This window comes from Antechinus flavipes, chromosome 1 (genome assembly GCF_016432865.1).
Source record: "Antechinus flavipes isolate AdamAnt ecotype Samford, QLD, Australia chromosome 1, AdamAnt_v2, whole genome shotgun sequence".
NCBI classification, from domain to species: domain Eukaryota; kingdom Metazoa; phylum Chordata; class Mammalia; order Dasyuromorphia; family Dasyuridae; genus Antechinus; species Antechinus flavipes.
This window is the reverse complement of record NC_067398.1, coordinates 560,171,948-560,193,909: the sequence shown is the minus strand read 5'-3', so window position 1 is coordinate 560,193,909 and position 21,962 is coordinate 560,171,948. Positions and strand designations below refer to the sequence as shown.

The following is a 21,962-nucleotide window of genomic DNA, read 5'->3' as shown; positions in this document are numbered from 1 at the left end:
TTACATTCCAAGACACTTCCAAGACTACCTGCATTAGAAGCAAATTTGTTGGTTTGTCTACTTTTCTTCATTTCACTAAAACTACTCAGAGTTTTAAAGGAATAAGAAAAGTTTCTAAGTTGATTAAATACATTCTCAAATTTAAAAATGTTATTCTTAGTCCTATATGAATATTTTCAATATTTTAATTTTTCAAACTGGACTGAATTTGGAGAACATGTCTTGTCCAAGGAACTCAGGGCAGTAGTAATGATCTCAAACCATTTCTACCAACTGCTAGATAGAAATCCGTGAATTGAATTTTATGCAGTGTTAAATTTCCCAGTCTGAAACTTCATTGACATTGTGTGATTAATACAAATGTATAGTTTACATTAGGATTATTTCCTTGATCTGAGACTCAGAGTTTCAGCTTGGCTAAGTGTCTCTGCATGTAGTATTAAGATCATTTGGTGTTTGCTTCCTAATTGTACTGGTTTGCATAAGACAGTAATTTTTTAAATTAATGAAAAAAAATTCACAATGTCTATCAGCAAGTTTCCTCATCTAAAGAATATAATCTTAAGAAAGTTTGAGGAAGAATCAATTTATCATCATGTACTCCTAGTTAGAGGCAGCCAGGTTTCCCAGTAGATCTGGGCTTAGAATCCTCAGTTCAAATCCTTAGACATTTACTAGATGTGTGATTTAGAGCAATTCACTTAATTTGTCTGCCTCACCTTCCTGAAATTAAATGGGGAAAATATAGCACCTGCTTCAGAGGATAGTACATATTCAGCTGCACAATATACTTCTTATAATCCCATTCCTGCCCCATTTTTGCTGAGCTTCAACCATTTTTCCAGAACCTCTCATCACTTCTACATACAAGTACCTTCTGAATTACACATCTTTCATGATTTTTTTTCTTGACTAAGCTAGAGAGCAGAGATAAAACTCTCCTATGTTTTATTTACCCTCCTAAACATAATGTGAATATTTAACTTATCTTTTACCTGACTTAAAAATGTTTTCTCTCTATCCAGTCCCTGTTTGCTTATGGTATGTGTGTTCTCTTCATGTTAGAACATATAATTACTATGTGTCTTAAAATGAAAACTTTAGAGGGTAGGAATGATTGCTAATGAGTTCCTCCTAAAAAGAGCTCAGCGGAGAAACAAATATTTTCAAAAATTGATTATTGGGCATCCTATACTTCACAAAGATAACTTCTGACCTTAAACTTCCTGAAAAAAAAAAAGTAGGTAACTGAACAACTGGAAGTAAAGAATGAAAATAAAATTGAGAAGCACTGGGCTTTTCCTACCTCAGAATGGATTTGGGGTTTGTGTAGCAGGAAAGGAGCATGAAAAGATATTAGTAAAGTTTACATAAATCAAGTTTAGACATATCCTGCTTATCAATAAAAAAGCAGATTTATTCCTAAATATTAATTTCAAATTAATCCCTATAGATTTGTAATCTTATGACTCCAAACCATGGCACTTTCTCGCCCCATAAGCCTTTTGAAGATATAGCTGAAATAGACACAATTTATAAAATTGGTGTGGGGAACTCCCAGTGTAGAAACTCATTTTGCCATACAGATGCAATTCATATAAATGTAAGGAGTTGCTTGGGGTCATTGAGAATTCTAATGACTTGCTTGTGGTTACAAATATAGTATCAGAAAAAGGACTTCAATTCATTCTTTTTTATTTCAAAGCTGGCTTTCTATGGACTATATCATGTGATGACATTTTCCCACACAAATAGCATCTTATCTTGCATTATTTAAAAAAAAATTGTTAATTATTTAATTCACAGATGTCTCACATCTACAACTAGACTAGAAAAGTCTTTGTTCAAAGAGATGAGGTAGCATGATTCTTTTGTATTAGTTGAATAACTAATAAATTAAGTACTTGAGTTGGACCTATGTTCTAATCCTATGTTAAACACCTAGTTTCTGTGACCCTCTCTCTCCACTTTGGTTTTCTTATTTGTTAAATGGGGATAAAAAAAATCACACCTAGAATTGTTATAAGGATCAAATGTGCTTTGTAAATTTTAAAGTACTATGCAAATACTGGTTATTATTAATCATCTTTATTCCTTTCACAATACAACAGATTGATTGATTATAGCCATTGTCTATGGCATTGACATGATCATATTTGGCAACAAAATCAAACTGATTTTAAGAATCACTTGTTCAGATTATTATTCATCATCTTTCTTCAATCACCAGAAATATAAGGAATATGAAACAGTTGAAAAGAAATCACTTTTTTTCAACTCATATTAAAAAAATCCCAAGAGTAATCATCATTGGAACATTTACCCAAAATTTACTCACAAGTTCATCATTTTGATAGTTTTTAATTGTGGCAATTCTGAGTCAGATTGAAGAAATCACATCTGATATACTATAATCACTGATATTTTAATTGCTTACCATTGCAGATGCAACACGACTGACTTTCACTGGGTTCTTCCGTCCAGAAAGATCCATTTGTGCTTTGTCCATTATGTACAGGCAAGCATCCAGGATGCCATCTTCAAACTATGTAATAAGAAAGAAAAACATTTTTAAACGGCTTAATATCTATTTGGGAGAGCAAATGTTCTTTGCCTAAAAATAGATAAAGCAAAATTGTATTTTAGTCCAATGTTTGGAAACCTAGGTTTTAAAAATATATATATTAATCACCATATTTAGTGAGAAATGCTCTGATAAAAGAGGAAAATATTCTAATTTTCAAGGTAGAGGCCTGAATATGAAAGGTGATAATGATATTTTTAAACTAAATTAAATCCCACAAATATCTATTAATTACCAACTATGTCTAAGATACTGTACATAAAACTTAATATGTCTAAAATTAATAGCATACTAAACCATAGCTGTTACAATTACAATTACAAGATAATTACAAAAGTACCTCCCTATTTAATGAACATGAAATTTAAGTCTTTCTGAAAATGGCCTATTCATTTCAGAGGATTCTTCAAGCATGTCTGTTAGAATGCCCAAGGCTAAACAATGAATGATTTACTAACTTTTCTAAACCTCAAAAACAACACAAGTCCTTGTGAGTTTTAAAAATAAACTGATTCTTAGGTTCTCACTTTGAAAAATTTCTGGTTTATTTAGATTATATTTTGAAAAAATAAGTGAGTTTAACTGGAGCATACACATCTAAAGCTTCTTCTCTTCAGAGACAAGATAGACAAGATGGGTCCCAGCATCAACAAGAAGACAGATAGATCCAGATAGAGATGAATTTCTTTTTCAAAGGGAATGCCCAATAATACAATTCAATCTGCTTAGAAAAAATTACTGAAGCATGGAAAGTACCAGCATTATCTATGCTGGTTAGAGGCAACAATTAATATCATGATATTCAGCTATACATTATGTGTGCTGTGGAGTAACAAAAAGAGCACAAAACCAGGAGTGGAGGTAGATAAAATCTTAGTTCAACTTCTAACTTTGCTCCTTTCTATCAAAAGTGACCTTGTACACATTATTAACCTGTCTGGACCTTTCCTTCTCTATAAAAGAAAGGACTTGGACTAGAGAAGCCCCTAATGTCCTGTCCAGCCATTCTATGATCTTCCTACAATAAGGAATGCATGCACTTCCTCTGAGTGGGTGGAATAGTTTTGTTCAAGAAACAAAAATCTGTTATGGCTATTTAGTCCATTGGGATCATAGCTAGAGCAGTGCAAGGTATCTTAGAAATCATTTAGTTCAATTTCCTCATTTTACAAATGATAGAACGGAGGCATTGGGATATCAAATGATGTAGACCAAGGTTATACAGCTGTAAAAAGTGAAATTTGAACACAGGTATTCTGACTCCATTGCTTTTTCTAGTACATCTCTTTTTTAATTGATTTTCACTGATTTTGAATTTTGAAAGAGACTTGGAAAAATAAATTTGTTTTCCCCGGTTTCTTAGAAACCAATTTTCAATATCATCTATTGTTAATGGCAAAGCTTCTTGATAACTAACAAAGGAAAATGCTTTTGGGTACCAGAAGCACAGATCCATAGGCCTTATAAGTTTCCCCGAAGGCCATATTCATTATTCTGGTCAATCAATAGCTTAGGATCAACATCACTTCAACATCTTAGGGCTGAAGTAAACTGAGCAATTTCTCAAGTGGCCCTAGTAGAGTTTCATTATTCATCAGTTATTTCCCATGCAGAATTAAGTCCAATTTGGGCTTTGTTAACTAACCAGCAATAGGAACTTGGCTAATGATGGTAATTTGATTGCTTTTGGCTCTATGTCCTATCCCCAAGATAGGACCCAAGCCTTGGTAAGTTAGAAAAAATTTACTTTGGAGGGGAACTATATGATTTCACAGGTGGGATACATATACAGAAGCTTGTACCCTGAGGGGTCACCTCATCTATAGTTTCTGAGATTCTTTGATCAGCTGGTCTTTAGCAGGTTTGCATGTCTCCATATGGATCAGGGTCAGAATAAAAGGTGTCTTATAAATTGCATTCAATATACATTTATCACAAGCTACTATGGCCAAAAATGGTGCTCAGTGCTGGAGACCTAAGACACATGTATCATTGCATTACTGGGAATCAAAGTGATATCTTTTGAAGAAGGAAGAGGACACTGTTTATCTCTGTCTATCTGGGTAGATAAGGCAAATCAAAAGATCAGGCTTAGCTTGAAAAGTTGCTCTGCATGGTACTTGAGACTTCTAATTTATCCCATACTAGATTAATTCAGCTCTTTTTTTTTTTAAAAGATGGTTGTCGGATTCCATTCTCTCTCAAATTAGGACAAAACAAAGGGAAAATAAGCCATACCCTTACCTCAAATGATCACTGTACCCAGAGGTCTTTAGTTATATTTCCTATGTTATTTTGTTGCTTGCCATAGCCTTAAGTTTAGTTGTGGTTGTTTTGAGAAATAGTCACTTTGTATTGATCTTGGGACATGGCTCAGAATTGAGATCACATAAGAAGCTGTGATTAAAGTCATATCCCATTAGACTACCAGTAAGCTCTTTTTTAAGGCGAGGTTCTCAATGATCTCATATGTCTAGGCTATAGTACTATAATTATTCATAATTGCAGAGTGCTTGCCTTCCAATAAAATTCACAGCTCAAAGTATGATTCAAGAATCTCTGTTAATCTTCAGTTTCGTTGGTGAAAGAAGCAATTGGTAATTGCTCTCTTTTCCATTAATTTGTTTGAGGTAGATAGATAGATAGATAGATAGATAGATGGATAAATCGATCGATCGATTTTTTTTTTACTATGGGCAGATGACAGAAGCACTTAATACATTTCAGGCACAATAGTAATCTCAAGAGGTTCACAATCTAACAGGAGAAGGCTGACACATGATAGGAAACTGATAAGAGTTGGTGGCAAGGAAAGGTAGAAGTAAGTAGGGTGAAAAATAAGTAGGGTCCCTCCTAAAATAATGGTCCCATGGTGAGAGTTACCAATAAAGAGAAGAGAGTCCCAGGCAAAGACAGGGAGGAGGATTCCAAAGCATTGATAGACCAGGGTCCATAAAAAAATTAATGACAAATCCAATATAAAAACATAAATATCCCAATTCATCCAAAGTAACATCTATTACAGGCCATGTTAGCTAATTCAAATCCCAAGAGTCCTTAGTGAGAATAAAGAATGTATTTAGGACTCATTGCTATTCATGTCTGAATCATTAGAGAGAGGGAAAATAGAGGAAAATTTGAGGAATAAAAGACATAGATAGATAAGATAGATAGATAAGAGGGAGGGAAAATGGACAGAGAAAGAGAGAGAGAGAGAGAAGAAAAGCAAAGCTCACCAGGATAGGGTGTCACCAGAAATTACTAGTAAGTTGTATGCAGAGGTTGCATGAGATGAAACTGTGTCACTCTGTTTATTAAATAATCATGAGCCCAGCAAAGACTGCCTGGGGTCTGTGTCTATTATCTTCACAAAGGCATATGGTATCTCACATTTGTCCAGCCCTATTCCTCTTGCCCATGGCCTTCCTCTGTGACTCATCACTTTCACCATTGTAAGGAAGTGGGCTTCTTTTTACAACCAGCCATCAGGCTCATGTCAAAGCCCACAGTTTAATCAATGAAAGTGCATTTTCCCTGCACTCTTGTCATCTACACTTTATTTTTCATTCATGCAGATGCTTCTGTCTGTGATCTCAGTCTGACTGTGTGAGTAATTGATGCTTAATCCTTCCTTACGGAACCAATTAATGTACCAGTGAAGCATGAGCCCTAAAACATGAGATGCAGGAGTGGATTACTGTCCTAGTTTATCAAATGTAGGAGTGAATCAGTGGAGCCATCTACTTCATAACACAACATCCAGTTGGAAATGAAAAAAAAGTCAGACAATAGGCTTTTTGGCTTCTACATCAACCAAATTTTATTTGACTAAGTTTTCTGAGTGAACATATTGACTCAATTAGTTATTGTTGTTGTTGTTCTTTTCACATCATACAAGCAGAGAATGACTTTCATCATACAAATAGAAGCTCCTTTCTGCAGATAATATTGTCCTGGTTGATTCAAGCCCTTAGAACAATGCAGAATTTTCGGGAAGAAATCAGTAATCACTCAAAAGTGTTTGACCTGACTATCCAAATGAGAAAGAGGAAGTGGATGAAAAATATCCACTGCCAAGATTAGAATATCCAGTTGGATGGGCAATCTTTAAAACTTTTCTATCAGTATCCATGTCTGGGATAAATATAGCAATGGGCAGAACAAATGGGCATGGAGTTTGGACTCAGAATTAAAACCAGGGAGAAGAATGGATTATATTGTTTTAGGAAGTTTCAAACCCCCTTAATAACCCCTACTTTCTCCCAGAAAAGCTCATATTTTTAATGACATTATGCCACTTGCTTTATTGTATGGCTTCAATACATGTAGCACAATTATCTCAGAGGGATTAGAAATATCTAGCACATAAAAAGCAATGGAGAGGCCATATGGTAGGAGTGACTGGGCTATAACATATAGCTAATGAGGCACTTTGAAGAAGAGCAGGATTGAAAGATATCATTAAGGAAACATTTATAAGAAAGAAGATGGGCTAATCATGGGGTGAAGAGTAGGAATGACCAGTAGATTTCCCAAGTGCTCTCTGGGTATTATTGCTATTTCAGGAAAAAGCAAGGGAATTCACCAGCATATTGGATGCACCTAGAAAGCTGAATGAACTTGAGGTCTGGATTAGATGGGTGGATTAAATGATTAGATTATCTGTAAGCTAAACAACAAAGGAAACTTCCAAATAAAAGAATCACATATTTGCTTGAGTAACTAAACCTACCTAACATATGTGATACCTAGATTTCAGTGAGATATTTCGTAGTCTTTCTAGATATTTTTGTTAATAAATAGAAGTATGTAAGCTGGATGACAATACTGTCAGGAAAATTCAATTTGGAATAAACATCCATATCTAAAGAGTGAACTGATGTCAATAATTAATGTCATGGTGTAGGTCTCTGCCCTTGGTTTACTTCTTAATGAAATGTCTATCAATAACTCAGATGAAAAAATGTTTATAATTTAATAATGAAATTTCAAAGGGATAAATTTAAAATTCTTCACTGGAACAGAAAAAAAAAACTGTACAAATATAGCATTGGAGACACATTTGACAAAAGATCCATGGTTTTAGTTGATTGCAAACTTAATTAGTCAACAGAATGATGTGATTGCAAAAAAGAAAAATGCTGTATTAATATATGTCTTAAAATAGATTTGGGGGTTTTGAGTTTTCCTTGGGCTTCTTCATTTAGCAGAGTGGGGAACCTACTGAGGTCATTTTAATGTATTATAACCTTGAGCTTCTTGTGTTTGAGGAAACACAGCTTCCAGAATAAGGTAGCTGATGAGCACTTCTCTACTAGTCACACTGCAATGCATTCAAAGGACAGAATGGTAAAGGCATTTAAAGCCACCTGATACAGTTAAAAAGACCTGAGGATATCTAGCTTAGAGAGGAATGGACTTAAGGAGAAATAAAAGGGACATTAAACATTTGAAGAACTGTCAGAGAGAAGAAGGATTAGACTAATTCTAGACTAAGTTCTGGAAAAGGACAGTATTAGGATCAATGAGCTGAATTTTTTAGATGGCAAACCTCAGTTCAACACAGAGAAGAGCTTCCTAATAGCCAGGGCTCTCTAAGAGTAGAATAATTGATTTGCAATAAGTGAATTCTCCATCACTGAAAACACTCAAATGGATACTGATTGAAAACTTGTCAGAGAGGTTATAGAGAGTATTCTTGATCTAGGTAAAGGGTTGGACTAGAATACATTCCCACCAGCTCTGAGATCCTATAGGCATTAGATTTCAGAGGAGTCTGTAATCCATAGGGATTTTCAGAATGACAACAAAAGCAAGTTTAACAATTGTGTGGATGATGGATCGGCATGGAAAGAGTCTTCTGATTGGTTTCCTTGTCTCAAGTCTCTCCTTCTGCCAGTCCATCCTCCAGGCAACTGCCAAAATGATATCCCTTAAGTACCAATATTATTTCTCTCCGCAATAAATTCCAATACCTTCCTTATTAGATATCTATAGGATAAAAAGTAACTCCTCTCTTTTGCTTTTAGAGCTCTTTATAACTAGGCACAAATCTATCTTGCCAATCTGATGTATTATTTCCTTCTCACACTCTATTATATAACTAAACTGACATCTCACACAGGATTCCATTTCCCATCTCTATGCCTTTGTGAGCCATCTCCTATACCTGGAATACTCACTATTTCTTCATTTGTGCCTAACAAAATCCTTTAGTATTTATATGTTGCCTCCTTTAATAAAATGTAAGCTCATTGAGAGTAAGAATTCTTTCAATCTTTTTTTTTTTTAATTCTCTGTACCTAATATAGTACCTGAAATGTAGTAGGTACTTCATGAATGTTAAGTAACTGATTCCCAGAGTATACTGAACTTACTTGGTAATTAAAACTGGATAGATAATGCATTGTTCAGAGAACAGGATTTGGAAGCAAGTCCTCTATTGATAATGTAAGTAATGTATTGGGTTTCCTTGAAGTATCCTGATACATTACCTTTGTCTTTTTCTGGCTTAACTCATAAAATTGTGGTTCTACAAAGTAATTTGTCCTCATTCTCATTTCATTGTGTGTGCATTTTTCAAATTAAATATTATAATTTACAAGCTCCTGGATATCTTCAGAATTTGCATGATGTTTGTAGCTTACTGATTTCAAAGTCTTTCAAACCACCATCAGCATCTTCATAAGTTGAGTTTCATGGGGTTCTCAATTCAAGTTAGCAATGACTCTAAGCTACAGAGAGCAGCACTGATGGAAAGCAGATTTTTATTGCTGTTCCCACATTCACAGATAGTAACACAATTCAAAACTTCATTCATGAGCACAAACATCAAAGACAAAACTATATCTCACCTTTGGAAGATATCAGTTGTTTATTATCCCTCAAGCAAAACTTTCTTATAAATTCAACACAAGCTATTTATTTTTCTTTTTATTGCTACAAAATGTTGCCCTCCCAAAATGTGTATTTCTAGGGAAGTATACTAAAATTCATTACTTAGATCTAATTTTCAAGGGGTAAAGGTTGCCAGGCTAAGTTAGTGAATGAGCTGAATTGTAATAAAAAAAATAAAAAATACTCATCACTTTTAAGTGCAGACAGTTATAATTCAACTAGCTGTTAACAGCATATGTCTAAAGTAGAAGAATTATAGTTGCTGCCCTAATATAGAGATTAGTACATTCACATGTAGAAACATTGCATTAAGTCCACAAAAAAAAAAAATATTCTTAATTGACAATGTAGACTTTGCTGTTAATATAGATAATCCATCAGTTTATGATTAAGCTATGTTAAAAAAAAAAGTTACTTTTTTTACCTGAGTTGTTTTTTTAAACTACCAGTATTTTATAAATAAACATGACCCTAAAAATGAGATATAATATCTGAACTCCTGCTTTGCAGAGATGGGAGATTCACACGTATGCAACATTGCATTTCTTTTCAGACTTTTTCCATCTATTGATTTGCTTTGATGATTTCTTTCCTCTTTAAACAATATTTTCATATGGTATGGCTATAAGGACAGAAATACTAGGAGAAATTTTAATGAAAAAAACTAAAGATGTAAAAATAATTATTAAAAAAAAAAAGAAACTAAGTATATTTTGCCTATCCAACAATAGTCTACTAATTCATTAAATATGCTTGAAATGGAGCAGCTAGATGGCCCAGTGGGTAGAGCACTGGCCCTGAAGTCAGAAGGACCTGAGTTCAAATCTGGCCTCAGACACTTAACACTTCCTATCTATGTGACCCTAGGATTGCCTCTACAAAAAAAAAAAATGTATATATATAGACACTCATATAGAATACTGGAGGTCTAGACTAGAAACATGCAGAACTAAAATACAACACCAAAAAAAATAGACAGGATAAAGTTCAGAATTTTTAGATGTTTAAAAGAGGTCCAGAAACAATAAGTTCAACTTATAAGATAGAACAGAGCACTCTCACCTCAATAGTCCACTGTAGTCCTCTAACAAGACACAAAATATCTTTCTAATATTCCTTGTATCAACATCTAAAAGAAACAATATACTAGCAACACAATCCAATGTATTAATATTCAAGAAAATAGTGAATAAGAGGAGTCATGAGTGACAGAAATATGGACTATTTTGAAAAGTGAGGTAGAAATTAAGAGAAATACCTGCATTAAATTCTCCTCAAGAGAATAGGAAAATTAGAGAATAATAAAGACAAAGAGTGTTTATATACACTTTCTGTAAGAAAGCAGAAATGAAAATTTGTGATGGCACCATTATATCTTAGGTATCTCATCTCCAACACATCCAAAATAGAACTCATTCTATTCTGCTACTCTAAACCTACCCATCTTCCAAATATGTGCCATTTCTCTTAATGGTACTACCATTTTTTCCAGTTACCCAATTCACAACCCCATAGTAATATTTGATTATTTATTTTCCCTTAACTTCAATAGCCAATTATTTGTCAATCCTACCTCAACAATATGTCCTGCATCTATCGCCTTAACACTGCTGGTCCCTACTCTTATCCTGCTTCTCCTGGGCCCTCATCATCTTTTGATTTAGCTATTGCAACAGCCTCTGAACTCCTCTCTGTTTTCAGACTCTCCCCTCTCCAATCTAATCTCCACAAAATTGTCAAACTGACATTTCTAAAACAAATCTGTTCAAGTCATTACCTCTTCCTAAATGAAGTCATCAATGACTTTTTAGTTCTTGTAGGATAAAATTTAAAATAAATTAGTAATGGAGGGGGGAAAGATTTTTTATACAAGTATATAGATTGTCTAGAAATGTTTGTAAGATCAGACTAAATTTGGAAGGGAAATGATAGAACAAAAGAACACTCTGAAGTCTTCCTAGTGTGAAAATTCAAAATAGCAGAAATAAAGGGGTAGATGAAGGCTGGGACATCCCTTTGATAACAACTCTCAAATGTCCATAGTTTGCCTTTCTTTTTTCTTCTTGCCCTTTTGTATTCTTTATCTCTAGAACTCCACCCAGAGACAAAGTAATTTGGTACCACTTCTTTTGATTTCCAATCTTTTCTTAAAGTTACACTCTCCTAGACCATTCCAAAAAAGATATCACCCTATGAGATACCTATAAAATCTCCAGCCAGGGTCATGAGGAGACTGTCAGTATTTTTTCATTTTAGCTTCTTTTGGGTATCAAATCCTTCATCAGTAGAGAAAAGTGATTCACATTATTCTGATATAAGATCACAAAACTTGTTGAGTCTTTCCCCACTGGTATATCCTATGCAACCCCCAGATTTAAGAATCTAGAGCCTGAGATGACTCTTCTTTGTATAATGAATTTTACTTAGATTTATTATATATGCTACAAGTATAATATCTCCTTTGGCCTTTTTTTTTTTTTACCTCTAGGCTCATTATTTAAAAAAAAAAATATGCTATGCAAACAATTCTGTCTTGAGGTTTATAGGGTTCACAACAGAACATTATAGTTGAAGAATTGAAACTGGCAATTGTCTGGAGGGCAAAGGAAAGATACATGTTGAGCTTAGGGAGGATGCAACACCATAAAATGAGAAATTGTTAAGAAAAATAAGAGTAAAGGACTTTTTGCTCATGTGGTGAAGGTGAGATATGACCAATGGACAATCTATTGGTTATCTATGCTACATTATCAATTTCATGATGTTCAGAGAAAGCAAGGAAGTCACCTTGCACATTGGATAAGCCTCTTGGATGTACTTAAGGGATTATGAGGATGAGGGTAAAACCAGGCATGGATAGATAAAAATCTGTGAGTTTATCCCACATTACTGAGATCATAAATCTACTAGGGCATTATGATTTTTTGAAAATTTTTTCAATAAACAGATATGAACAATCCAATTATTCTGAAGAGGAAATCACAACTTTTTTTTTTTTTTTTTTTTTTTTTTTTGCCATTGAAAAGGAGTTTCAAAAAGCATTAAATAAATGCTTGGGAAGATGATGGTTGAATTTAAAATGGCTTACCTGACCATAGTTCCAGCTTCTAGTTTTTACGTCATCGAAGTTTCCATGGAAAATAACCCCAAGGTCATTCAGGACATATTCTTCTCTTTCCTTCTCATTATCCAGATACACAGCATCTTCTGCAAAAAGTTGAAACATAATAGCCATTACCAAGCCACTTTCAAATACTCCAAAGTAATGTCATGTCTCATTTTTTAATTGAAAAATGAAAAAAAATATGATGAAAAAATGTATTTTCTTCATAGTGTCTGCTCTCATTTTCTCCTATGGAATTGGAATCAACAATGAGCACAATCAGCACCAAAAATCAGAATGCAAATGAGGCATTCTGGGAAATGCTGACAAGTCCAGACTCTTCTTCATGTGCTCAGGATGGCACAATTAAATCACCATGTCTCATCAAGCATTTTATGATTTCTGTGCACCAGCAATTTTAAAATCAGAATTCTATGATGCAGCTCCAAATCAGCAACACAGATCAAAGAACAATTTCTATCCTATTAATGTTAATAAAAAACAGCTGAATGGCAGATTATTTTTTAAAATAAATATGTGACCTAAGAAATCACATATCTGTCAAATCATCAGTATTCAAAATGAATCAATCTATGATCTCATTAATTTGGATGTTCCTTTCAGCTATGTAGCTTGCAATCCATCTGGTCTTGTCCATCCTCCATCCTGTAAGAATGATTCTTGTATTTGTCTACCACAGAGGTCTATCCAAAATGTTGCTTTTTCTTGACATCTTAAATATAGCAGTGGAATTCTGAGCCTACCTATTTGTCATTTCTTTTCCTTGCTATATGACCACCTCCAATAGCCTAGAAGGTAACTTTATCATTCAGGGTGTCCATTTGATAGGGAACTTAGATTGCATGATCCTTAAGAGCAGGGACTATCTTTTGCCTATTTTTGCATCCCCAACATTTATGCTTGACACATCATAGATGCTTGTCATTATTCAGTTGTTTTTCAGTCATTTATGGCTCTTCCTGACCCCTTTTGGAGTTATACCAATTGCTGCCTTGTCTCTGTTATATACAACTTGTTTTTCTTTTAAAGTATGTAATAAATTCAATCTATAGTTTTCAAAGCTTTCCTGCTGATCTGTGACTCTTTCTGGATTTTCTTCTGACCTCTTCTTGACATTCTTTATAAATATTAAAGTGTTCTTTCACTCTATTTTTCTCTCTCTTTCTATTTTTCTCTCTTCCTCTATTTCTCTCTCTCTCTCTCTCTCTCTCTCTCTCTCTCTCTCTCTCTCTCTCTCTCTTTCTCTCTCTCTCCTCCCCCCTCCCTCCTTTTCTCCCTCCCTCCTTCTCCCTCTCCCTTGCTCTGTCTCTGTCTCTCTATGTGTGTCTGTTTCTCTGTCTTTCCCTGTTTCTCTGTCTGTCTCTGTCTCTTTCTCACTGTCTCTCTCTGTCTCTGTCTCTGTTTCTGTCTGTCTGTCTGTCTTTCTCTGTCTCTCTGTCTCTCTGTCTGTCTCTTTCTCCCCCTCTACCTCGCTCTGTCTCTCTATCTCTCTATGTGTGTCTCTGTCTCTCTGTCTTTCTCTTATGTCTTTCTGTCTCTGCTCTATCTCTGTGTCTGTCTCATTATTTTTCTCAGCACTTCCCTTCCCTTTCCTCCCTCCCATCTCATCAACAATCAAAGGCCAAAAGTAGCTCTAATCCTGAAAAAGTTAAGGAGATATTGTATAGCCATAATAATCATAGCAATGGCAGTAATAATGTAAGCCTGAAGAAAGTTTGAAGTGAAATACACGGTGATTGGCACATAGTAGGTACTTAAGAAATGTTTATTGATTAAATGAATCACAAACAGCATTAGGATTAGATGGTCATTACAGACCCCTTTCAAACCTATATCCTTTGATTATTTTTTTCCCACCACAGGGCTTTGTGTTCATAAGTTCTCTTCTAAGAATATAGATTCAATTTTAAAAGCACTAAAACTCTCATATATCTGTCAGATTACTTAAAATTGAACTGGCACTACTAATGTAAGTGCCATTGCTATTGTATTCATAATTTAGCTATAAAGGCATACCTCGAATTGACACAGCAGGGTTTTACCTTTGCAAAAGTATTATCACATATTTTAAAACTCAGGGTGCATTCCCATCTCCCTGAAGTACTAGAGAACCTGTGGTCTCCTACTGATGCAAGAGAAAGGAGACTGCTCCATCCCCTCCCCATGTCCCACTTTTCATCCAGCCTAGCTTTAGGCAAATAGAAGCATCATTTGCCCAACCCCTGATGTGCTCAAAAAGCCTATCTATTTACCTTCTCTTCAACGTTACCTATAAACACAACAGAATAAAGGAAAATAGAAAATTGTTTTATCTTTTCTTTTCACTGACAGCAAACCCAGGATTCCCTTTGGAGAGATATAATGGGCAGCGATCTAGGGAAAAGAATGTGGGACTTCTAGAGCAAGTTCTTCCACTAAGACCCTTCCTAGGTTCCAGTTTTCTCATTTGCAAAATGAGATGATCAACAGGTTCACTTCTGAGATCACTTACAGCTCTAAGATACTAGTTATAATATAAAGATATATTCAAAATAAATTGAATATCATAAATAACTTCAGTATTTAAATGGACCTATTAATCTCATTAATGTTTGTATTCCCCTCCAGAAATGCTAATTACAACTCATCCATCCCTTTTCATCCTGTAGGGACTCTTGTTCTGGAAAATGCCTAATGGAAATGGTCATCCCATCATGTTTATTTTGGCAAATGCTTAATGGAAACAATCTCCGCATCATGCTATAAGTCTCCTTGTAGATCTTTTAAATATTATGTAGCTGTTCATGCAATTCTATCTTCTGCTACCTTTTGTTCTTGCTATTTTCCCATGATATCCCATCTTCTATCTCCCTGACTTTTTACTGGCTGCCTACTCACCCTCTCTCTCTTGGCTTTCTTCAAAATTCAGCTCAAATTCCATCTTCTACAGGAGGTCTTTCTCACATCTCCCTCTAAATGCTGCTCTTTGCTCTCACCTATTGTTATTCTAAAAAGCCTTTTCTCTGAGATCATCTTCCAGCTTCTTTGAATAAAATTTATATGCATGTACATAAATGTTTGCATTCTACCTCCCAAATTAGAATAAGCTCCTTGAGGGAATGGCCTTTTTGGGTCTTTGGAGAAAGACCTCCAGTTTTCACTAATATGCCTAGCACATAGCAAGTGTTTGTTGACTGACATATATAAAATCATCCTAGCTCCTTCCTAGATCTTTTTCCAGGATGGCCTCTTTCTTTGCCCCATTATACACATAAATGATTCTTGGTAACATGATTCTAGAAGTAGATATAGGATCTGTAGGAGATAAATCCCCCTATTTGCCAAAATGAAAACTCGGTTTATATAGCTTTGTTCACCTATTTAGGTTCAGTCACATCTGAACCCAAGATAAAAATTAACTAGGAAGAAGATTCCACAATGTCTATCTGCCTTTACTCATGGATATAACCATGTTCATCTGCTCAAAAAATGTTTTTTTAATCTTCTTAGAATAAAAGGATCCCAGCATTTAAGCCTTTCCATAATCTTGTTTCCAAACTATATTTTTAGGTTAATTGCAAACTCCTTCCCTTCATGCTGCTCTGAATTCAACTTGCCTCCTCCCACTTTAATTTATTTGCAGAAGGATGATTCCCCCGTACCTGGAAGATTTTCTTTCTTGTCTCTATCTTTAAGAATTCTCCTCTCCCTTCAAGACTTGACTTAGGGGCCACCCATTTTGTGATACCTTATTTGATCTCCTCCAGTTCAATCAATCAATGAAAAAAGAAAAAAAAAAAAAACATTTGTCCAGTTATATTGAATATTCAGCACTCCAAAGTTCCTGGAACTTTGCTAGGAATAGAGAATACAAAGAGCCCCCACTCTCAATGTTGATCCAACCCCACCTTCCTTGCCGTTAGGACTGGAAATTGAGTTATAAAAAAGAGCCCAGGAAAAACCTTGATGCTCTGGCCATCTTTACATACTACTGTGTCATAAACTCCAGGTCTATTATCTCAGTTCTTACTAGGATAATTCCCCCATCCGTTGAGTATTGCCCCTCACCTCACTGCCTCCTGCCCTCAACCTTCTCATCTTAAATCCTGCCTCTAAGGATTAAGCTATGATCCTTTCCTGTAATTATGGCTCCTCTGTCCTTCCAGTATCCTCACCCCACTTCCTTATCTGCCTTTGTTTCCCCTATAAGATTGTATGCTCAGGTTATGTATTCTGTTTGCAAATCCTAGTTAGCTAAAACCCTATATAAGTTCCTCATATCAGTTTATCTGTGCTGAATGCTTTAGACCAGAATTCCATCTGGTCGGCTAGCTCAAACTCCACATTAAAGATTAAAAAAAACAAAAACCCAACAATCTCTATCTGCCTGCGTTTGTCTGGTATTATATCAAGAAGCTTATATTCAATCAGGGTGACAGCATATAAACAATTATATGCTTATATACAAGAATATGAATAATGTAATAATTAGCAGAAATAACATATACACAAAAAATTAAATACCAAATACAAAGTCATCAAAAAGTAATTAACAGATATTGAACACTGGTCCCTGGAAGTTATATCTGCAAAGGCAGCAGTTGGAGGTGGAAGGTCTGGTATAAAGAGCAATAAGGAGACCAGTTTGGGTGGAAGATTGAGTGTGGCAAGGAGATGTGTTTACTAATAAGTCTAGAAAAGTAGGTTGGAGTCAGATTGTTTAGAATTTTCTTGTTTTTGTTTTTGTACCAAACAGGAATTTATTTTTTATCCTAGAGGCAATAGGAACACCCCTATTTTTGTTTTATCATGCTTTATTATATATTTATTTTCTTCCACTCTCTCTTCTCAAGAAAATATAATCTACTAGAGGGCAAGAACTGTATCATTAAAAACAAATTATATTTCCAGAGTGTAGTATAATATGTTATAATTAGATTAGATTTAAAAGAAAGGTTTTTTTTTTTTTTTTTTTTTTTTTTTTTTGGCCACCAAATCCTTGACACTGTTAAACAGTTCAACAACAGAAATGATTATGATTTTATCAGTGGGAAGGATATTAAAGAAGAGATATCACCATCTCCTTTGCCACTAAGGACCCTGGGACCTCTCTATCTGACTTGTAACTAAAACCTTTCATCAATATTGTCTCCCCCATTTAGAATGTGAGTTTCTTGAGAGCAGGAACTGTCTTACTTTGCTTTTTATATTATCTGGATTGACAATGCATTGCACATAATAGTTTCAGTCTTTTCCAGTCAGATCTCACTCTTTGTAATCCCATTTAGCATTTTCTTGGCAGAGAAACTGGAGTAATTTGCCACTTCCTCTTCCAGTTCATTTTACAGATGAAAAAAACTAAGGCAAATAGGGTTAAATGACTTGCCCTGGATCACATAGCTAGTAAGTTTCTGAGGCCAGATTTGAACTCAGTAAGATCAATCTTCCTGGCACTCTTTCCACTGTACCACCTATAAATGCTTTATCATTCATTCATTGACAGAGTTTTCTACATTAATATCATAATTTTCATATAATTTGAAATTTTCAGCAAAAATAATGATCTTAGCTCACTTTTACATGATCCATCCTGATTTACAAAGCATTTTCCTGAAGGTATGAAAAGTAAGTAGTACCCATATTATCTTTATTTCATAGAAGGTTCAGCGAGGTTAACAAAAATGTCCTAAGCAATCCAACTAGTCAAAACTGGAGTCTGTACTCAAACCTACGTATATGTTTCTAAATCTGTCCACCATGCTACACCTCTAAATCCTTCAACTTTAAAATGGATTGAAAGTAAAAGCTAATTATTGTTTCTGTGTCGTTTCAGTCATGTCAGACTGAATGTTTTACTATCTTTTTCTCTAGTCTCATTTACAGGTGAAGAAAATGAGGCAAACAGGATTAAGTGACTTGCCCAGGGTCAGACAGCAAGAAACACTGATTAAAGATTGACTATTTTCAGATCAACCAATCAACAAACAATCTGACTAATATAACTTTACATTTAAAGACTTTCAGTAAAGTGTTAGATAAAGGTAAATAGGTATAATACAGAATTTGAATTAAGAGAAAGAGCAAAAAGAAAATTTAAAATTATATATATATATTTATACATACATATATATGTATAGATCATAGTGTATCTATAACAGTTAGTTATAAATGGAATAGAAGTCAACTGGAGTTATAGCAAGAGTTCAAAAGTTGTAGCTGGAAGAAGCTGAATTATATTTAGAAGTTCTGTATTCAAATCCAGTTCTATGCATTAATAAGGTATGTGTGTTTGGGAATGTAGGTCACTTAATCTCTCTGAACCTGAGTTTTTACATTTGGAGAGTCAGAATAATGATTATTCCCTGACTATCTCAGAAAAGTTGATGTGAAGCTTAAATGAAAGAACTTTAAGTAGAATATAAGCTAGCTATAAACCCTAAACCACTAGTTAAATGTCAGCTCTCATGACTAATCTTGTTATCCAATTCTATGAAATAACTGCTTGTTATTCTGGTCATGGTGTCTGTCTTTCTCTAGTATTTAGCAACAATGTCTGGTGAGTAGTAGATGCTTAATACATGTTTGTTGACTAGGTTTCATTTCGACACATTTGTAGTAGATTCTAAGCTATTTAGAAGCATTATTCATTTTCTCTTTGCTATTGTGAATTGTTTTCATATACTTATCACAAAATTGAAAGAAACTTGGAAAAAGGACTCCTTTCCTCCCAAGAATTTCTTTGTATCTTTCAGTTATTATTGATAGCACGTTATAAATCAAAGCCACATACCAGGGACAGGGGGCAGTTTTGTGACTCAAGAATAGGTTTCCTTTTCCTTCCAGCCACTCAACTAAATCATACCACAAGATGGACAGGCATGATCATGAATCCATGGCAAGTCATAGAAAGTCAAATCGAGAAGCCTGCATTTTAATTTTAAATTTTTTTTCTTGAGTTTATGGGAAGATTGAAGGGGTAAAGCACATCTGTCACTTTAAAATACAGTTGTCCTAGAGCTAGGTAAAAAAATATTCATATCACTATGGAAACTCCAAAATCTTTGTTTGATGGGCTAAAAAAGAAAAAAAAAAGTGGAAACTTAGTGATTTAACCCCTAGAATTCTTTTGCCTTTTATCTGCTTTTCTGGAGATGTTTGTGAAAAGTAGAGAGAGCAAGACATCTTTGCAATTAAGAAAGCTGACATGTAACAAAGACAGATCCAGCAAAACTGCTCACAGTTCTGTAAGCCAAACATTACTACATTTCAGGGGATTCATGTTTTGGGGTATTTTCTTTTCAGCCCTGAGAATGGTTTATTTGGTGTAGTCAAAGGCAAGTGAGGAAATACTTAACCAGTTCTGATCCCCCACTACTGTTTTACAGTTTAAAGCTTTGGAACTTTAAAGTCTGGGGCTCTGAGAGTGAAATAATTTACCTAGATCACACAGCCAGTATCTATGAGAGGCCTAATTTAATCCTAGATCTTTCTGTCTGAATGCTGACTCTATATAGTCTGCCTTAAGCTTCACACTATCAAATGCTTTAGAACCAGGCTGAGAGATAAGATTCCTGTACCTCAGTGGGGTGGAAATAGAGCAAAGGGCCCCAGAAGCCTTAAATTACTTTTTTTGTAGGTTGGTCAGTAGAGACAAACAATAATGAATGCAAAAAAAAAAAAAAAATCAATGATGTTGATTGTGATCTTGTTACAATGACTATGGATGGAGATACTAGCATAAAATCCTGTTGTCCCATGAGTGGTACTGAAGCCAGAGCGTATTTTCAGGCAATTTTGTAAATAACCAGTTACCAAGGGTGGCTAACAATTTGTGCTAGGTAAATAGTAAAGAAAGATGATCTCATTTATTTTACTGTTGCCATTTGTAAAGATGTTGGGGTAGTTAAAAATAAAATTGTGGGCTGGTAAATTTTTAGGACATGTTTATAGAATTGATTTCAGACAGTCTTGGAAACTGCCATTTGCCTACTCACCCAGGGAAAATTAGAATTTATACCAGAACAGTAGAAAGGAATACTGATTTAATTAATTTTACCATGGGAGTCATCTTTAGAGGAGAGAGTAGACTATTATCTGGTATTGGTTGTTAAGTCCTTTGAGTTTACTCACATGCTATTTTAAGGTAAAAAGTAAGACATTCTTATGAATTTAAGAAGTCTTTCACTTCCTAAAGGTCTGGATCCCAGCAAGATGTACTTAGGGATCAAAGAAAATCCAAAGCTGTTGTTCAGAGGGCTGCTGGGATTTCTCCTACTAATTGGCAATGTACAAAGGACCTGCCAAGGCCTTCTCTGATGTAGTAGATTAGTTTGAGGGAGCTGCCTCATGCACATAGAGGTTAAATGATTTGTCAACGTTATATAGCTAATGTATCTCAGAGACAGATTTGAACCTTGATTTTTCTAACTCCAAGATCCATAATCCTAGGTTATCTCTAACCTTTAAATCATTTATCTATTAATGATTTCTTGAGGTTATGTGTTTAGCTTTTTGATACTTAGAAATATCTTTTGTCTTATGCAAAAACATATGAAAAACTAAAGGCTCTGTACTCTTTAAAATGCCTGGTTGACTTGCCATGTTGAAAGGAGCAACACCAAATGAGGAAATTTGTAATAACTTGGCAAGAAAATACCTAACACATTCCTCCCATGGCTAGGTAGTACAATGAATAGAACATCAGGAATATCTGAATTCAAATCTAGATTCAGACACTGAGCAACTGTATGATCCTGGGCAAGACACTGCATCTCTATTTTCTTCATCTATAAATAGGGATAATAACAGCATCTACCTCCTAATGTGGTTGTAAGGATCAAATGAGATAATAATTGTAAAGTGCTTAGCACAATGTCTGGGACATATATTATATATAATTATATATAACATAATATAATAAAATAATAATTTTATATATGTAAAAATAGATATATGATATAGTTATATTTAATTATATATAAATATGTAATATGTGAATTTTAGCTATTATTATTAACCATTTAAAAAGCATTTGGGGAGCGAATTACTAGAGAAAGACAACAAAAAGGAGTTCAGCCTGCAAAATATTTTTCATCACTGAAATTAAGCAGGTGGGGTGATAATCTGCATTTAGGAGGGATTCGGAATTGACATTAGGAACAACATCTTGCCTGTAGGAGTTGTGAGACATGGTAACATATTAAAAATGGCATTTCTGGTGTTAGTTTTTCTGGAAATTTCAAATTCATCCATCTTTCTAGAATGGTTTAATGGCCATCCTGTCTAGAAACAGTCAAACAGACTAGAAGATGGCCCTCTTGACCTTAGAATCTATTGGGCCCCTGAAACCTAAACTGTCAAACCCTGCTAAACATGCTG

General features: G+C 34.6%; 1 protein-coding gene across 1 annotated transcript in view; it reads right to left on the bottom strand.

Moving 5' to 3' along the window:
- Positions 1 to 21,962, bottom strand: part of F13A1 (coagulation factor XIII A chain) — a 190,398-nt gene that overhangs the window by 86,989 nt on the left and 81,447 nt on the right. Inside the window, exons 5-6 of the mRNA XM_051970733.1 lie at positions 12,570 to 12,688; positions 2,438 to 2,545 (exon numbers count right to left, since the gene is read on the bottom strand). Of these exons, the coding sequence (XP_051826693.1) occupies positions 2,438 to 2,545; positions 12,570 to 12,688 (227 nt within the window). The remainder of the gene's footprint in view (positions 1 to 2,437; positions 2,546 to 12,569; positions 12,689 to 21,962) is intronic.